The 15,939-nt window shown below is 32.7% G+C and overlaps 1 protein-coding gene and 1 long non-coding RNA gene across 8 annotated transcripts; one reads left to right on the plus strand and one right to left on the minus strand.

Moving 5' to 3' along the window:
- Nucleotides 1-227: 227 nt before the first annotated feature.
- Tao (Serine/threonine-protein kinase Tao) lies at nucleotides 228-14,960 on the minus strand. Of its 7 annotated transcripts, XM_070110523.1 has the most exons (14): nucleotides 14,449-14,676; nucleotides 13,669-13,974; nucleotides 13,099-13,603; nucleotides 12,673-13,032; nucleotides 12,081-12,605; nucleotides 9,130-9,303; nucleotides 8,700-9,062; nucleotides 8,512-8,634; nucleotides 5,061-5,177; nucleotides 4,563-4,736; nucleotides 4,278-4,499; nucleotides 4,099-4,217; nucleotides 3,407-3,547; nucleotides 228-3,337 (listed from the first exon to the last, which is right to left on the minus strand). In XM_070110523.1, the coding sequence occupies exons 2-13, from the start codon at nucleotides 13,896-13,898 to the stop codon at nucleotides 3,424-3,426; spliced, it is 3,036 nt and encodes a 1,011-aa protein (XP_069966624.1). In that variant the 5' UTR covers nucleotides 13,899-13,974; nucleotides 14,449-14,676; the 3' UTR covers nucleotides 228-3,337; nucleotides 3,407-3,423. The 7 variants fall into 7 exon arrangements, with proteins under 7 accessions (XP_069966624.1, XP_014088982.1, XP_014088984.1 ...); XM_014233507.3 differs by lacking the exon at nucleotides 14,449-14,676 and adding an exon at nucleotides 14,808-14,960 and having other exon boundaries at nucleotides 228-3,547; XM_014233509.3 differs by lacking the exon at nucleotides 14,449-14,676 and adding an exon at nucleotides 14,689-14,829 and having other exon boundaries at nucleotides 228-3,547.
- Nucleotides 10,892-14,990, plus strand: LOC138857576 (uncharacterized). Its single transcript, XR_011396699.1, has 2 exons — nucleotides 10,892-11,035; nucleotides 14,670-14,990. It is a non-coding gene; the product is annotated as an uncharacterized lncRNA (long non-coding RNA).
- Nucleotides 14,991-15,939: the final 949 nt, after the last annotated feature.

Here is a 15,939-nt window from a genome sequence, read left to right on the forward strand (position 1 = left end):
TTTCGTTAAAAGAATTTCAGCTACTTAATTATCTTTTATTTAGGTTAACAATGTCAATGAAAATTCGACTGATATTAGTTGTAGTTCGTCATACCAAAAAGAGTTGGGTTGATTTGAAGTGAAGTACTTGGATCTGGGATACTTGTGGGCAGGCTGTGATCTTCTATAGTTTCAAATGCTACAATTTTATTACCTACTACAAGTACAAAAAGAACTTACAAAATATATTTGATTTTCAGACGTCTTTATTTTTATAGACTTATTAATTTGTTATCTTCGATTTTATTATATCTAGCATAAAAATAAAATAAATTTGAATTTCAATATTTTTAACATAAAGTTTTTCTTATGGTTCCTTAATACATTTCTAACTTTTGTTGTTGTTGTTTTTAAATATATATATATACTTGTATATATATATATATATATATATAATATATATGTAGGTATGTATATGAATTTATTTTTATTGTATTATTACAAATTTTATGTTACTAGAAAACTAAACTACTAAAAGTGTGTTTTAGATTTGCTTTGTTTATGTTGTTTTAATAATTATAATTGGTTGATTTTTGCTGGCGTGGAAACTATTTTACACACTTTCATATATGGAAATTGCATTTGCATGTTTAATTACATTTTGTAGGTCTTATATTATTTAAAATAAATATTTACTGAAGCAGAGGAAAGGAACAACAACAATCACATTAAACCGTAGTATTTTATTTTCCAGTGCTAGTAATCGTCTGAAATTTTAATTACGTAGGATTAGGCGAAAGAATGGTATTGTAATACTTCAATGATTGGCTCAATGGCCAGTCAAATCGTATTTACAATGTCGTGATCCTTTCCTCGATGAACATAATACAATAATTTTTAAAATATTTGTAATAAAGTACTGTACACTGATTATGTTTTAGCGGGCGTTTCACACCATACTCAAATTATATGTACTTAAGCTTTGCATATGTGTTTTCGGCAGCTTTATTATACAAGTATAAGTTTTCTTAATGCTGTTCATTTTGTTTTATATTCTTTATATAGTTGAATGCGCGAATATAAATCTTTTAAACTCTGAACAAAACTGAACGAATGGCGTACGAAGCACTTCATTAATCGGTGGCTAGGATAAATGCTGCAGCAACAAACCTTCTCTTCTTCGCCTCACAATTCAACAACAAAATTGATAAAAACAAAAATATATATATATATATATAAAAAATATGAACAAATTTACAATATCAATTTGTTTACTAAAATTACGTAATATTATATTAACACAACATTTTGGCTAATTGTTAATTTTCAAAAAATTAATTTTATTTTAAATATTCTAATTTGCCTTTCCATTTTATTATTAATTCTCGAATTTCTTGATATATTGTATATTTACTTTTTCCATGCAATTCTTATTTATAACTTTTGATACAATATGAACGGCTCAAATAACAAAGCGAAATCGCAATCACAAACCAATACAATCAAAATATGCAGTTAATGGCGAATATGAAGTATTACAAACTCTAGTACATATCTACTATTGGTTCAGTGGCGATACTCGACCGCATTCTAATCATATAAGTTCTTTCAAATTTAAAAATTAAAATTTATTCTAATGAAAAAATTAGTTTCGTTTCAAAATTAGAAAGTGTTTGCGTACATCCAGGAATAATTATATGTTTCAATATTGAAAAACTCACGAATCCCAAAAACTTGCTTTGACATTTCAGCATTATCCAATGACTAAAAGGAATTTACAGATCTTACAGCAGTATGAGTTGTGCCACAGTTCAAATTGACTTTAATGGAATGTTAACTCAACCATATATTTTGGCAGCAGAAGTTCCCAATGAGAGGCCTACACAATTTGGCGATACTGAGTGAGTCAGTGGCACAAACTCGGGAATTCCAACCGGTTCCGAATATAATTGACCATTGCTGAAGACTTGACTAAACTCTTTGCATTAATCGTTAGAATTGATTAATTCTTAAATTAAAATAAAACAACGAAGCATTTAGAAACTAAAAATTTTAAACTTTTGCAAATGAGCGCGTACAACCGTTGAGCATAAATAACAAACACAACTAGCTTTTATTTACATTATACTCGTACTATCTCCCCTTGGTTTTCATAAAAGTAATATTACCAAATCATTCTAAAGTTGAATCCTTAGCTCACACTCTTGCGTTGGTTTTAAGTTCAATAGATGAATGTATGGAAATGCTATTTCACAAAATTTCCATATAATAATTAAAAATACCAAATTTCTCTTCCGAGCTATGATAACTGGAATTGAGTTTTCCGTATGCTTCACTCAAAGTGCTACACATATCAATGTATCTAAACAAAATTTCTAAAGATTAAGATATCTAACGATGGGGACTAGACTCAACTAACAGACAGACAGGCTAATGTATGAAAAAAAAAATATAATTCCATCCCATTTTGTTTCTGATTGTATATACACATACATATATCATCAATATAAATCAAGATGTTGCACTCTTTGATATGTAATATCACAGCAAGAAAAATATCAAGAATTGCCCATGCTATTGCGTGCAAAGAAATCGTTACAATGAATACTGGACACAAGGAATATTGGCATATACAACTGAATGTATATGATGACCGAATTCTAAATCTATATATGAGTACCAAAGCTCGACTATATCAGTCTATATGAAAGATAGCCCTATAATACAATGCAATTGCATACATCTCTCCAGCTCACATTACCCAAATTTCATATCTTGCAAACATTTAGAAGGAAATGCAATTTTCACACCAGCTTTAAATGCATATAAAATCGTTTATATGTAAGCAAACATTCGTGTGGGCATATGGACTTACGACAGTGTAAGTATTTTTTATGGTATTTCTTTATAGCGCTATTATACTGCATTATAAAAAAAAATAGCGTCCTAGTTTGTTACGCCTTTTTTGATTATCTTATTCAAAGCCTTACAGCTTAAGAAACTTTCCACTAATGCCTATGTTTTCTTTAATGGTATATTTAATTACCACGTTTCATATCTTGAATATATGCTTTGCTGTGTTTCTAGATTGCAATTAAATTTTAGGTAATTTAATAACTTAATTGTAAACATATGAACCGGCGTCAACTGCTAATATGCATTATTGCTGTTTATATTTTGCTTGCTGCAATCAGTGCCATATATTTAATTTTGTTTTTTGCATTTTATTATTATTTTTGCTTCGTTCATTGTTCACACTTTTTCCTTCTTCAATGTATTCGTTATTATTATTAGTGTTTAATATTTTATTGAGTTTCTTTTTTACATTACTTCTTTTACTTGGTTTTTACCATCATCACTAGAATTACGAAATCCTTTCTTAGTTATTGAAATTATGTTAGTTGTAATAAAATTGTCGTTTTTATACTTATTAAAGTTTTTATGCTATAGGGAGCCTGCCGGAAAACTTGTAGAGCTATTACTATGCGCTAAACTGATCATGGACCCTGATAAGCTACCCTCTTCGTCGGGGTATGTTTCGCGCGATACCTCGCTGAGTGATAGAGCACTATAAGAGAAATAGAACAAAATAGAAATACTTATAAATAAATACTTAACAACTTATGCAAATTTTCAATTATAAATACAATTTGTAAACTAAAACTATGTGTATACATATTGTATTTTACCCTAAACCTAAGAAGAATAAAAATAAAGTCAAATTCGTATCATAAAAATAGCACGTTTTTTTGAACAGCCCGACGATCTACAGGGTGAAGTAAATTCGGGTTTGTTAAATTTATTGGTGATGATCTTCTTTCTAAGTTTCTAGGTCACTTAGAACGAATTTATAAAAAATTTCGCTGTCCTATAATACGTATCGACCTCTTTTTATTTCACATGAACATTTAATAAATTTTTCAATAAAAAAATAAATATCAAAAGAATTCGACACGGTAGTATGGAAATGGCCTGAAATGTTATGCATTTTTTTATATGAAACTTTTTTTAGCTAGGAACTTATACAATTTTAGTTATAAATGACCCCACCTAAAGAATTAGTATTATTATTATTCGTTTTTTTCTTAAATTTGATTTTTAGAATTCTCATATTCTCACCTGAAACCTAACGAAAGCGATTCCTGATCGAAAGCTTCCAGTTCTCTGGCATGCTTCTCCTGTTTGATACGCAAACGTTCAGCTCGCTCTTGATTGAACTGCTGTAACTCCGCATTCATCTAAATCAAATAAAATAATTTTGTGTTTTCTCATTTACAATAACAGTCATGTCACTTTACCTTACTCTCCAGTAAACCTCTTCGAACGTTTACTCTATTTTCCAACTCTTTACGCTCACGATCACGTTGCTCTTGAGCTTGTTTCTTGTTTTTATTTTGATAGGCAGTGAGCACATCAAGTTCGTATTCCAACTGCTCGTTGGTACGATGGCACTCAATCACTTGGGTCTCATCCAATTTGTAACTCTGACTTTGAAACATGTCAGCGATGCTTTGTTCGTACTAGAAATTTAAAAAGTTCAAATGTAATATAATTTAAAGTACGTTGATTTTATATTTATTCACCTGTTCGCCTAGAAGTGTTAATTTTCGATGTTTCTCTTCCTTCAATTGTTTTATTACCTCCTTTTGTTGCTCTTTTGGTGTGGTCTGGAGAATTTGTGCCTTATACCGTTTATATTGTTTTGTCTGAGTTTTGCAAGTTTCGCGGAATTGTTTGCGGATTTGCAGTTCTTTTTGCTAAATTAAAAAAAAAAGTTATGGACCAGAATAATAAAAATTAAACAATCGATTGTGGATGAGTAGAAATGGGTTGTGCTAATTGTCCTAAAATACTTTGATATTTTTAGAAACGTATACCCTATTTAAATAAAATTTTTTTAAAACTCTATACATCTACTAAGAAGAGGTACATATATCAGTATTTTTGTAAAAAAAAAAAATAAACACAAATTTAGCATTTTACTAAGAGAAATTTGAACAATTGCAAATTTTTGTTTATATTTTTTAAATATATCACATTTAGTGGTTTTCAAAGTTACAAAGTCACAAACGTATACAAACCTTTAAACTTTTAGGATGTTGTCTGATTTCAAGAGCGTGTTTCCGCAAAAGTTCTTTTTTAACTCGGTCCATATAGTCATTTTGATTCTTCAGTTCCGTATCGTGCTGAGTATTTATCTGCAAAAGATTATTCGTATTTCCAACAAAGAAAAAATTAAGAATTAATAATATCGCCACAGAAACTGCAGAAAAACATATAATCAAAACACGTAAGGAAGGGCTAAGTTCGGATGTAACCGAACATTTTATACTCTCGCAAAGTCAAATCGTATACTCGTTTGTGGATTGACCGATATTTTCGGTAGAAGGTCAACCGATACAGTCATTGTTGCCTGATTTCCATAGTGAAAAGTGAAAGAATCAGATGGAATTTAAAATAGTGTCATATGGAAAGTAGGCGTACCGAATTTGGTTGAAATCTGTTAAGCAGATCCCAAGATATGGGTTTTCACCTAAAAGTGGGCGGTGCCACGCCCACTGTCTAATTTTGAACGCGGTTCCTATAAAGTCATCTCATACCACCCCAGGGATAAAATTTAATGTCTCTGGCGTGTTTAGTGCTTGATTTATCGCGCTTTTAGTAGTTTTTAACAATACCGTTATATGGGGAGTGGGCGGAGTTGCCACCCGATTTCACCCATTTTCACACTGTAGGTAGAGGTTCTAAAAACATTTGCTTCCAGTGAATTTTGTTATTATAGCATTAGCGGTTAAGGAGATATGCACAATAAACCTATTAGGGGCGGGACCACGCGTACTTTAAAAAAAAACAAATTTTAACTGCAGATGCCCCTCCCTAATTGTGATCCTGTATACCAAAGAAGAGTCTTGTATCTTGTTGTGGAGCTTAGTTATGGCAATTTATTTGTTTTTGAATAATGGCGTTTTGTGGGCGTGGCAGTGGTCCGATTACGCCCATCTGCAATACCAACCGTCTCACGGTACCAAGAAACATGTCTACCAAGTTTCATAAAGATATCTCAATTTTTACCCAAGTACAGACAGTCACCCGGATTTCAACTCGTCTCTTCATCCTGATCATTTATATATATATATAACCCTATATCAAACTCGATTACTTTTAGATGATACAACAACAGGTTGCGAGAGTATAAAAACGAAACCGAGTTTTTCACAATTTATACTCTTGTAACTTGCAAAGATCAAAGACGGCTGAATACCTTCAGGTGTTGGCAAAACTTTATATTAAAACAAGTAAGGAAGGTCTAAGTTCGGGTTTAACCGAACATTTAATACTCTTGCAACTTGCGAGGGTCAAAGCCGGCAAAATACCTTCAGTTTTGGCAATATTAAAAAATTTAGCGAAAGGGTTCAACTTCATTGTTCGACGAACTGGTGAAAGAATTTCAACCAAACTTGGTATCATAGACTCATTCAGTTGTATACTATATTTTACTTCCCGTCAGCGAAAATTATACTAAAATCATTGGGGGCATAGAAATTAAATGTGTGGTCAAAGGAAAAGGTGAATGTTGAATTTGTGGTGAAAAGTACTTATTTATTCATCAGTATCTATTTTGTCCCCTTTAAAGTAAGCCCCCTCGGATATAGTACATTTGTGCTAACGCTTTTTCCAATCTTCGAAGCACTTTTGAAATGCGCTTTTCGGTATGGTCATCAGCTCTTTCTTCGATTCTGACTTGATCTCTTCAATTGTGGCAAATCGCACAAGGAAATATTCGTGCAAATTTGTATCCCGATATATTAATTAGTGCTTGATTTGTATACTGGAAAGTGAAAAAATCAGATGGAATTGCAGTTCTGTTATATGGAATCGAGGCGAAATAATCTTATGTACCAAATTTGGTTGAAATTGGTGGAGTACGTTTGGAGATAGATATGCGATTTCATAATGACGGCGGTGCTCATTTTCCAATTTTGACACCTCCTCCTTTATAGTCCTCTTGTGTCACCTCGGATGCAAAAATTACATATCTCTGACTCATTTCGTTTTCTGTTTTTTGCAGTTTTAGAAGTTTTTAACAAAACCGTTATATGGGGAGTGGACGTGGTTACCATCCGATTTCACCTATTTTCATGTTGAAACCTCACAAGAGGTGTCGAAATAATTTGTCCTGTGAAAATGTGGGTAATATAGCTTGAATAGTTTAGGAAATATATACATTAAACCCACTTTAAAAAAATTTTCAAACCACAGGTGCGCGTCATTTTTGCGATTCGTTGTACGAAATTTCGGGTTTGTATCTTAATTTGCGGCTTAGTTATGGCAATTCATAGGTATTCGATTAATGGCGTGGTAGTGGTCCGGTTACGCCTATCTACGAATCTGTCCTCACTTTTTTGCTAAGGAACACTTGTACCAAGTTTCATTACAGATATCTCAATTTTAACTCAAGTTATCAACTCGTCTCTTCATCCTGATCATTTATATATATATATATAACCCTATATCTAACTCGATTATTTTTAGGTGATACAAATAACTGTTAGGTGAACAAAACTATTATACTCTGTAGCAACATGTTGCAAGAGTACAAAAATTATGAAACAATACAATCATTAATCATATTACATATATATATATAAGTTTACTTTATTAAGCCTTTATTAACCAATTTATAATGCATGTACGGCTAGGTGCCGTCCAATTAATTTTCTTCTTACGATGCTAAGTCAAGCACCGAAATTTTGTATTTGAATATATTGGATAGTATCATAGAGACTTCTTAGTGCTTGCAAATATGTTAAGAGTTGCATGCCAATGAGGACTAATTAAACATACATTTTTACGCTTATTTTTTAATGGATTTAGTTTTGCCTTCACTTCTTCTAGAGAGATAGATAATTATTCAGGTATACACTGAGACATGTGGCTACGTCTTTATGTCTTGACATCCAGATAAGGTGGTCCCGGTGACAGATTATTACGTCGTTCCACGCACTCCTGAACCAATAACGATTTAGTTTTGTTAGACAAGATCATTTAAGGTGCTGCATGCCGATCGCTTAGTATGCCAATACGCTTATTGCGCTGGAGATTTACATCTTTACACTGACTTATTGCAAAGACCTCTGCTTGAAAGATGCTCGAAAAACTGCCCACAGGCATGGAAAACTTAGCGATGATAATTTTTTCACCTATACCTTTTCGAGTTGCCTAAGTGGAGTCATTCCATTCAACTTTGCTACCAAAGGCAAATTTCTTTGAGAAGAACCAGTGGGATTTGTTCACCAATAGGCTTCATTTTTTGGGAAGAAATCACCTTTCTTCTACCATGCACTTCTACTGTCATCTCAAGGATTGTTTGTTTTGCAGTTTGATTATTCATAATATGAACTGGAGTGAGCTCCATAATGACTGCATTGTACTTCTAGGTAATCTTATGAAATTATGTATCCATTTTAATAAAATTCGTGGTGGTATGGAATGAATAAATTTATAACGACCAGTCTGGCTACATTTCCTTACCTGCTCCTCGCGAAGCTGATGTACACTTTTTTGTTGACGATATTCTAGTTCCTGCGTTTTTTCATGATGTTTCAGCAGAATAGCATGCGCTTGCTCTAATTGATGTTGCTTTTTGCTTAATTCCTAGAAATATGAAAGTTTTCATTACCGTACGAAGATGAGAGATATGAGCAGTTGTAAGGACTCACATCACGCAATAACTGATCTTCGAGCTCGTGAAGAGATATTAGGCGTCTTCTCTTGAACTTCCGCATCTCCAAATCGATATACTGTTTTTGTACTCTTAACAAACGTTGTTCCTCTTGCGCTTCTGCTTGCTTCAAGTTATCTTTCTGTGATTGCAACGTCAGGTCACGTTGCCGTTTCGGTGTAGATTCATCCATCGATAATTCACGTTTCCATCGTTCTTTATTAGCTTTATATTCCTTTTTGCGATTTAAATCAAAGGCTTTGCGATCACTTTCCTGTTTCAAAGAAATCTCCTTGAATAGTTTCTTTTCCGCTGCGGATGTTTGCTTTTGACGACGTTCTAAGTCTTGCTGATGCTTCGCCTAAAAAAAGAAAAACAATTGTGAGGCAGAATTTTAACGATAAAGAAATTACAGATCAAAATCGAACCTCTAAACGCTCCAGTTCCCGTGTGAAGTTGTATAAGAGATTATCATATTCCTTGTCTAATGCTCCTTTGTGAGCCTCCATTTCCAATTTACACTTCTCTTCGAGCTTCAGTAACGCAGCTTGATGCTCGCGACGCATTCGTTTATAGCCAGACATTTGCTCATGCATTTCCTCCTGCTCAACAATTAAATAATAATTATTGCACTGCTAGTTCAAATCTAATGGAAATTATTCGATTAATACAATGCCAGACTAAACATATTGAACTGATTGTTTCAATTATCCCAACATAAAAAATCAAAAAGAATTTTATAGCTAACATAAAATACCTTTAACTAAGAAGTTCACGTCGACAGGAAATATGCGTTTAGAACCAAGTAACTATACAAATGTATGTAAGTCACAAATTTATAGTTTTCGCTGATGAATAATGATTACGTTTCAATTCAGTATGCTTAGTTGGAATCTCTACATATTCATTCTAATGACAATTTTGGAATGCGTATTTTTTATACAGCAATGCTGTAAGTACTTTACTAACACGCAATAATTATTTTGATACTATTACTACTAGTAAAAACTACAATTCAATGGACATAATGAAGGGAATATTTAATAGGGATTATGAAATAAAATTCAACCATTGGCTCGAGCGAAATTTCGCTCTACATAAAAGTTTATCATGAATATGGAGTTCAGAAAATATGGTCGAACTTCGAATACTATCTAGTAAAGAGACGCCTTGCCCTTAATGTCAAACTTTTAATTCTAGTCTAGTTATTCTTACACCCCTATTATGTAAGGGATCCCTATTCACCATGGTCGCTATATTAGAATTGCATATGGCTATTGATCTCGGTATATTTGAAATAGCAGACAACATACATGATTCTTCAATTTTTAGAAGCACTGTTCAAAGTAATTTGCAGCATTACTCAATTTTCTACAAGAATTCGTAAAATGAAAAAAAGAAGAGAATGACGTTCATTGAAACTTAAAACCCTTAAATTTAATAAATTTATATATATTCCCATATTTGTCGTAAAATTACCATATTTCTATGCATTAACTGCATAATCTGCTTAAGTTTATTGGATATCAATTTTGGTGAGTAAATGAAAAATGCATTAACTGATGTCCGGCTACTCAGTTGCCTATGATCAGGTACCGGTTGCCATGTACAATGCAATTTCTGGCTACTGTACTCATTAACTAAAAAAAGTTTTAAAATTGCATTTTTGTATCTATGAAGGTGTTTAACACCTGGCGACAATTACATTAAATACATTTTTAAGTCGAGTTATTTTCCCCACCTTATATTTTATATATGTGCCAGAGCAGGGTGATCAATTTTCTAATTGAAAAATTTCGTTTTCATTTTTTAATCCAAGATGTTTGGAATTTAAAATGGAAAATATTATTTTTTGATTTGAATGAACTTGAAAAATATGAATTCCAAATCAAATTCTTTTTTTAATTCATAATTATATGCTTCAGATTGAAATTTTTTTTTATTATCCGGTAGTTGAAATTAAAAAGTAAAAATAAATTATTAAATCGGTTTTTCGGATTAATTTTTTTTTTGTGGGATTCAAAATTTTTCTTTTATTTAATCCGATATGTGGATTTAACATTTTTTAATTCATATTTTAATTCAATTATTTTTTTAATGTATTATTTGCAACCATGTGTGCCAGGCACATAAATAAAGCACACTTAATAAAGAAATGAATTCAGGTAACGACATTACTAATGAAATGCATTAGATGGAGGGAGGTTAAGATACTTATAATACTCCAAGACAAGAAGTATTTTTAAATAACAAGCATGAAGCAAAAGTAAAGCTCACAACCTCTCTAAGCGTTTTAGTATCAAGCAAATTGTGAAAACTGCAAGGTGATTTAAGGTACGTTTTTTGACTTTAATTTGATAGCTTAGAAACATCAGCACCTGTTAATACGTAGTTGAGAACTCCGTATGAAGTCGAATAAATAATAATACTGATTGTGGTTCATATCTCAAAATAGATGGGAAGAGTTTAACTTAAAATTCGACCGTTTTGTTCTGGGTTCTAATTCGGCCATCTTGTGATTTCAAATTTCGTCTTTTGTGCAAATTTTCAACTCATTTATGAAATTGTACATTGGCCACTTTTAGCGCATGTGGATGGACACAGGGCATAGGAGTATGATTCCTATTAAAAATAATGTCGTATTAATTTCAGTATGCTATATTTTTTCACATATTAAAATGAAGCAATGAGACGGTTAATTAAACAAGTTTTGTGACTTTGCCACATAAAATGTTAGGACTTCATTATTATGCAAAACTTCAAATAATGTTTTCTTTACCATAAATGTTAATTTTAAATAAAGTAATATTTAAACAGAAACAGAAAGATAACAGCAGAAGAAAAAAATTTTAATGAAGGCATTGTTTTTCGCTACCAAAGCACTCAGCAAACAAAACTGAATACTTTTAAATTTATTAAAATTTTATGACTTTGGATTAAAGGTAGTGTATGGGCATGGCATCTGAAATGATGGTATTCGAATTATATTATTGCTTTTCTTAAAATAACACATCAAAAATAAGAATTAAATCTCATAATAGTTAAGTCAGTAAAAAAATGATGGTGCAAACACGGTTGATATAACAAAAAAACAGAAATCAATACCTATGCTTATAGATAAACATAAGTTTTATATTATTTATGTTGTTGAAAAAACTAAAATTTAACACCTTAAGAACTTTTACCGATTTTTAAATAACTCTGTTGACTGTTGTTCAGATATTAATGCTGGATATCACATGGATAATGAAATAATATAATTGGAATAATATTATTTAGAGATACTACGAAAAGGGCTTTAGTAAAGATTTAAAAATGCATGCATGATTGAATGGTGAGAGATACATAATCAAAACAAACTTTCTGACAAATTATTTACCTGCATGTGTTCTTTCTGTTGCTTTGTTACAATACTTGTAGTCCGAATAGTGGCAAAATTGTTAGGTCCATGCTCATTGACGGCATTAGAGATGGCTTGCTGTGACGATGCAGCATATACTGCAGCTGCGGCGGCAGGTGATGACAAATAGCGAGGCATACGATCGCCAGCACCGCCCGCACTGCCCACACAAACACCGGTAGCTTGAGATAACATGCCTGTTCCCATATTCGCTGTAGCAGCAGGAGAGCCTCCTCCTGCTGAATGACTGGCGGATGATACAGGCATCATAGGCGCTGGTACAACAGAAGTTGAATTTGTTGGCGTAACATTATTGTTCATTGTGTGCATAATATTAGGTAGTGGCGGCAGATTCCTTTGACGTGATGAATTTCGTACAACAACTCCACTTGCAGCCGCCGCCGCTGCCGCAGCAGCTGCCTGTTGTTGATAATTCACAGCAATATGCTGCTGTTGCGTCAATATATGATTTTGAGTGGTGGGAATAGAATTCGACGAAGAGCTCTGTAATAGAAATGCAAGAAATTAATTACGTACTTTTGCACTTATGGTAAATTTGGGATTGCTGTACTACTTGACTACTGGCCGCCGACACACCCACCGAATGTATGGAGTGTTCTGAAGTAATACTATTACTCTTGCTGCTATCACCGCCAGCATGTTCGTCTTGTGTATCGTCTGTATCGCCGATGGCGCTCTCAGTCTCGCAGGTATCAACCATTAGTATTTTTTTCATTTTACGATAATTTAAATTATCTAATTCGCGCACAGCAGCTTTTGTACGTGCTATCAATTCAAGTAGCACAATATCTGAACGTGGCTGTGTCAAAAATTCATGTTTTAGCAGTTTCGTTGACGATGGTCGTTCCACGGGCATTTTTTTAAGACACAACTCAACAAAATTGCAAAACGTATCTGACCATTCATTTTTCTGCAAATATATTTTAGGTAATCAAAACAAATTCAAATATGAATAAATATCTATCGTTTGCCTTACGGATAAATTTGGAGAATCATTTTGAGCAATGTGATAAAGGGCAGACATTGCATTCATGTTAAAATATGGTGGTTTTCGTTCAGCCAATTCAATGCAAGTAATACCCAAGGACCATACATCGACTTTACCATCATACTGGCCCTCATCCATAGCTAGAATCACTTCCGGGGCCATCCAATATGGGGTGCCCACAAAACTATTAGCTGGACACTTAATAGCAGCGCTACCGAAATCCGCTAATTTCACAATACCATTATCTGTGAGGAGAATATTGCCGGCTTTTATGTCTCTATGTATGCGCCCTAAACTGTGTAAGTAACTCAAGCCGTTCAATACGCCATCACATATTGCAGCGATTTCGTTCTCGTGTAAAGGCTTCTTATGTACTTCAATAATATCTGAAGCCGAACCAACACAATATTCCATTACCAGCCAAGCTGTTGATTCACGTAAATAGCAGCCCTTGTATTCAATGGTGTTCGGATGATTCAGTTGACGAAGAAATCTAAAAATTAAAAACATAATAATTAATTTGTGATGTCATATAAAAATTTTGAAAGCATATTCCACCTGATTTCTTTAAGAATATCCTGCCATTTTTCAAGGCTTTGTTTTCCCAAAAAGGACATCTTTTTAATGGCCACGATTTCTTTGGTAAGGTTGCATCGCGCATAATAAACAGCGCCAAACGAGCCATGACCAATTTCACGCAAGTCCTCGAATATTTTTTCTGGATCATGTTTATAGAAAAGATCGGCAATTTCCGGATCCTTAAGACTTCCAGGACGTGCAGGTGGCATCGTTGTTCATGTTATTATTCTCAGGGAAGGTGCTTACGTTTTCTTGTAATGTTGATTTCACTCCACCTTCTCGATCCTAAATGATTAAGAAATATAAACTGTAATCACACATAATCATATCCATAATATATATACACACGAGTTAGCATATTAAAGCTTTAACAACTTACAGCTACATCGGGTTAAATTATAATAATATAATATTAAGGCCCAGAATTATATTATTTGGTAATTTCACTAATCGCAGTTTCGAAAGAGTCTGTGGACATATTTACAATTTTTTAATACCTGTGCAATATTTTTCTTTTCGTTTGATGGGTGCGTCAACGTCGGCGCCGTTGCTTTTTTACATTGCATCTTACTTACTTACAATACGAACGAAAAGTTGTATGATAACATGAAGAGGACATTTCAGAAAAATAACATAGTCTTTCGTTGAATTAAGCCGCATTAAAATGAACTTATATATTTTAAGGAAAATATATACGGCAACAAAATCCGATTTATTTAAATAAAAATAATAGATTCAGCATACAAAGATAAAATATACCTTAATCCATATCTCCATCGCCCTGCTCCACATACAAACCTACACATTTGCCCACACATTCGTCATTCACCACTTGCGTTTTCTTATCGCTTCGGCACCCCAATTTAGTTTTTATGTAACTTATTAATTTATCTATATACACTATATCTCTATTTTTCTTATTATTTGTATTATTGCTCCGGACTTAGTAGATTAAAAATACGTTTTTTTATATATCTTAGCTCCAACACCGTCGCCTACCCTGTCTCCAACAGTTGAAAAATACATTAACGCCTATTCTACCACACTTGATACGAAGACATTCATTCGCTCTCGATGTTGTTCTTTTAATTACAAAACTGCGAAAGTACAAGTCATACCTTTCCATTCAAATCAATTACAAATCGTATGTAAATACATATCACTATATATTATTAATAAAGAACATTCGCTATCTTCAAAATTTGGTCTAAATTTTAATCCAATCTGAAAATTAAAGCAGACTTGGTCTTCGCCTTCTTGAAATTTTCTGTGCACCCAAGTGGTGAAAAGACAAAACAAAATGGCGAGTTTTGAAGTAATATTGCCAGATTAAAACATGCGTATTAAATAATTTACTCTTGTTTGCCAGATTAAAACATGCGTATTAAATAATTTACTCTTGTTTAAAAAGTAATATATTATATTAATATGTTTCACTGATATCTCATTTATTTCGATATAACATTTATAATGTACTCGGAGTTATGTTGAAATTTGTAAAAATTTTATTACATGATATCGATTGCGATTAAGCCTCTGTAATCCAGATGTCACAAGCAAATAAACGAAATACAGCAACTTTCGAAAGCTATTATTATTATGTTTGTTTGTTTTTAATCGGAATTAAAAAAAAAAACAATTGCCAATTCGAAGCAATATTTTTCAAAGCACTTTATTAGAACATAAGGTGGTATATGAATGCTTATGTTTGACAATATTTAAATCAGATTGTTGTTGTTGTCGTAGTGCCAGATTTCTGCCGAGTTGACAGTCCTTGACTGGATAAACAGAGTAAAGTAAGATAAAGTTTCTCCCTTCGTAGGCCTATAAGCATACGCTCAGTAGCGTGTTCTATCAAAAGATTAAAATTAAATTTGTGTAATTTCATATGAATAACGCTTTAAATAAACGTTTGTTTGACTTCAGGATGTAACACACTGGTAAAATACCTATTGGTCAAGGGGGATTCTGCTTGGAAACAGTTCTTTGTTGACTATAAGTCGGAATTCTTTCTTAAAATTTCTTAAATCTTTCACAAAATAATTTATAATGCATACTTGTCATATTATGAACACTTGTATACATATAGGTGTCTTTCTCCGTTCGCGGTAGCTCTTCTTAAATACAACCAACGAGTTGCCGCTGAAAAACTTTCTGTGTATGAACGCAGTTAATTTAATTTTTTCTTGTGCTACCATACTGTTATATGAACGGTTTTTAAAATTTTGTGTCGAATGTTTTTACGGTATT

The sequence above is a fragment of the Bactrocera oleae genome, chromosome 5 (assembly GCF_042242935.1).
Source record: "Bactrocera oleae isolate idBacOlea1 chromosome 5, idBacOlea1, whole genome shotgun sequence".
NCBI classification, from domain to species: domain Eukaryota; kingdom Metazoa; phylum Arthropoda; class Insecta; order Diptera; family Tephritidae; genus Bactrocera; species Bactrocera oleae.

What these genes read in the sequence shown, in the direction of transcription:
- Tao (XM_014233507.3), bottom strand. Translation starts at nt 13,898, where the DNA reads ATGCCACCTGCACGTCCTGGAAGTCTTAAGGATCCGGAAATTGCCGAT. An exon ending in CGGCGGCCAGTAGTCAAGTA is followed by an intron (nt 12,606 to 12,672) that starts GTACAGCAATCC and finishes TTTCTATTACAG; the next exon opens with AGCTCTTCGTCGAATTCTAT. An exon ending in AAGATCAGTTATTGCGTGAT is followed by an intron (nt 8,635 to 8,699) that starts GTGAGTCCTTAC and finishes TCATATTTCTAG; the next exon opens with GAATTAAGCAAAAAGCAACA.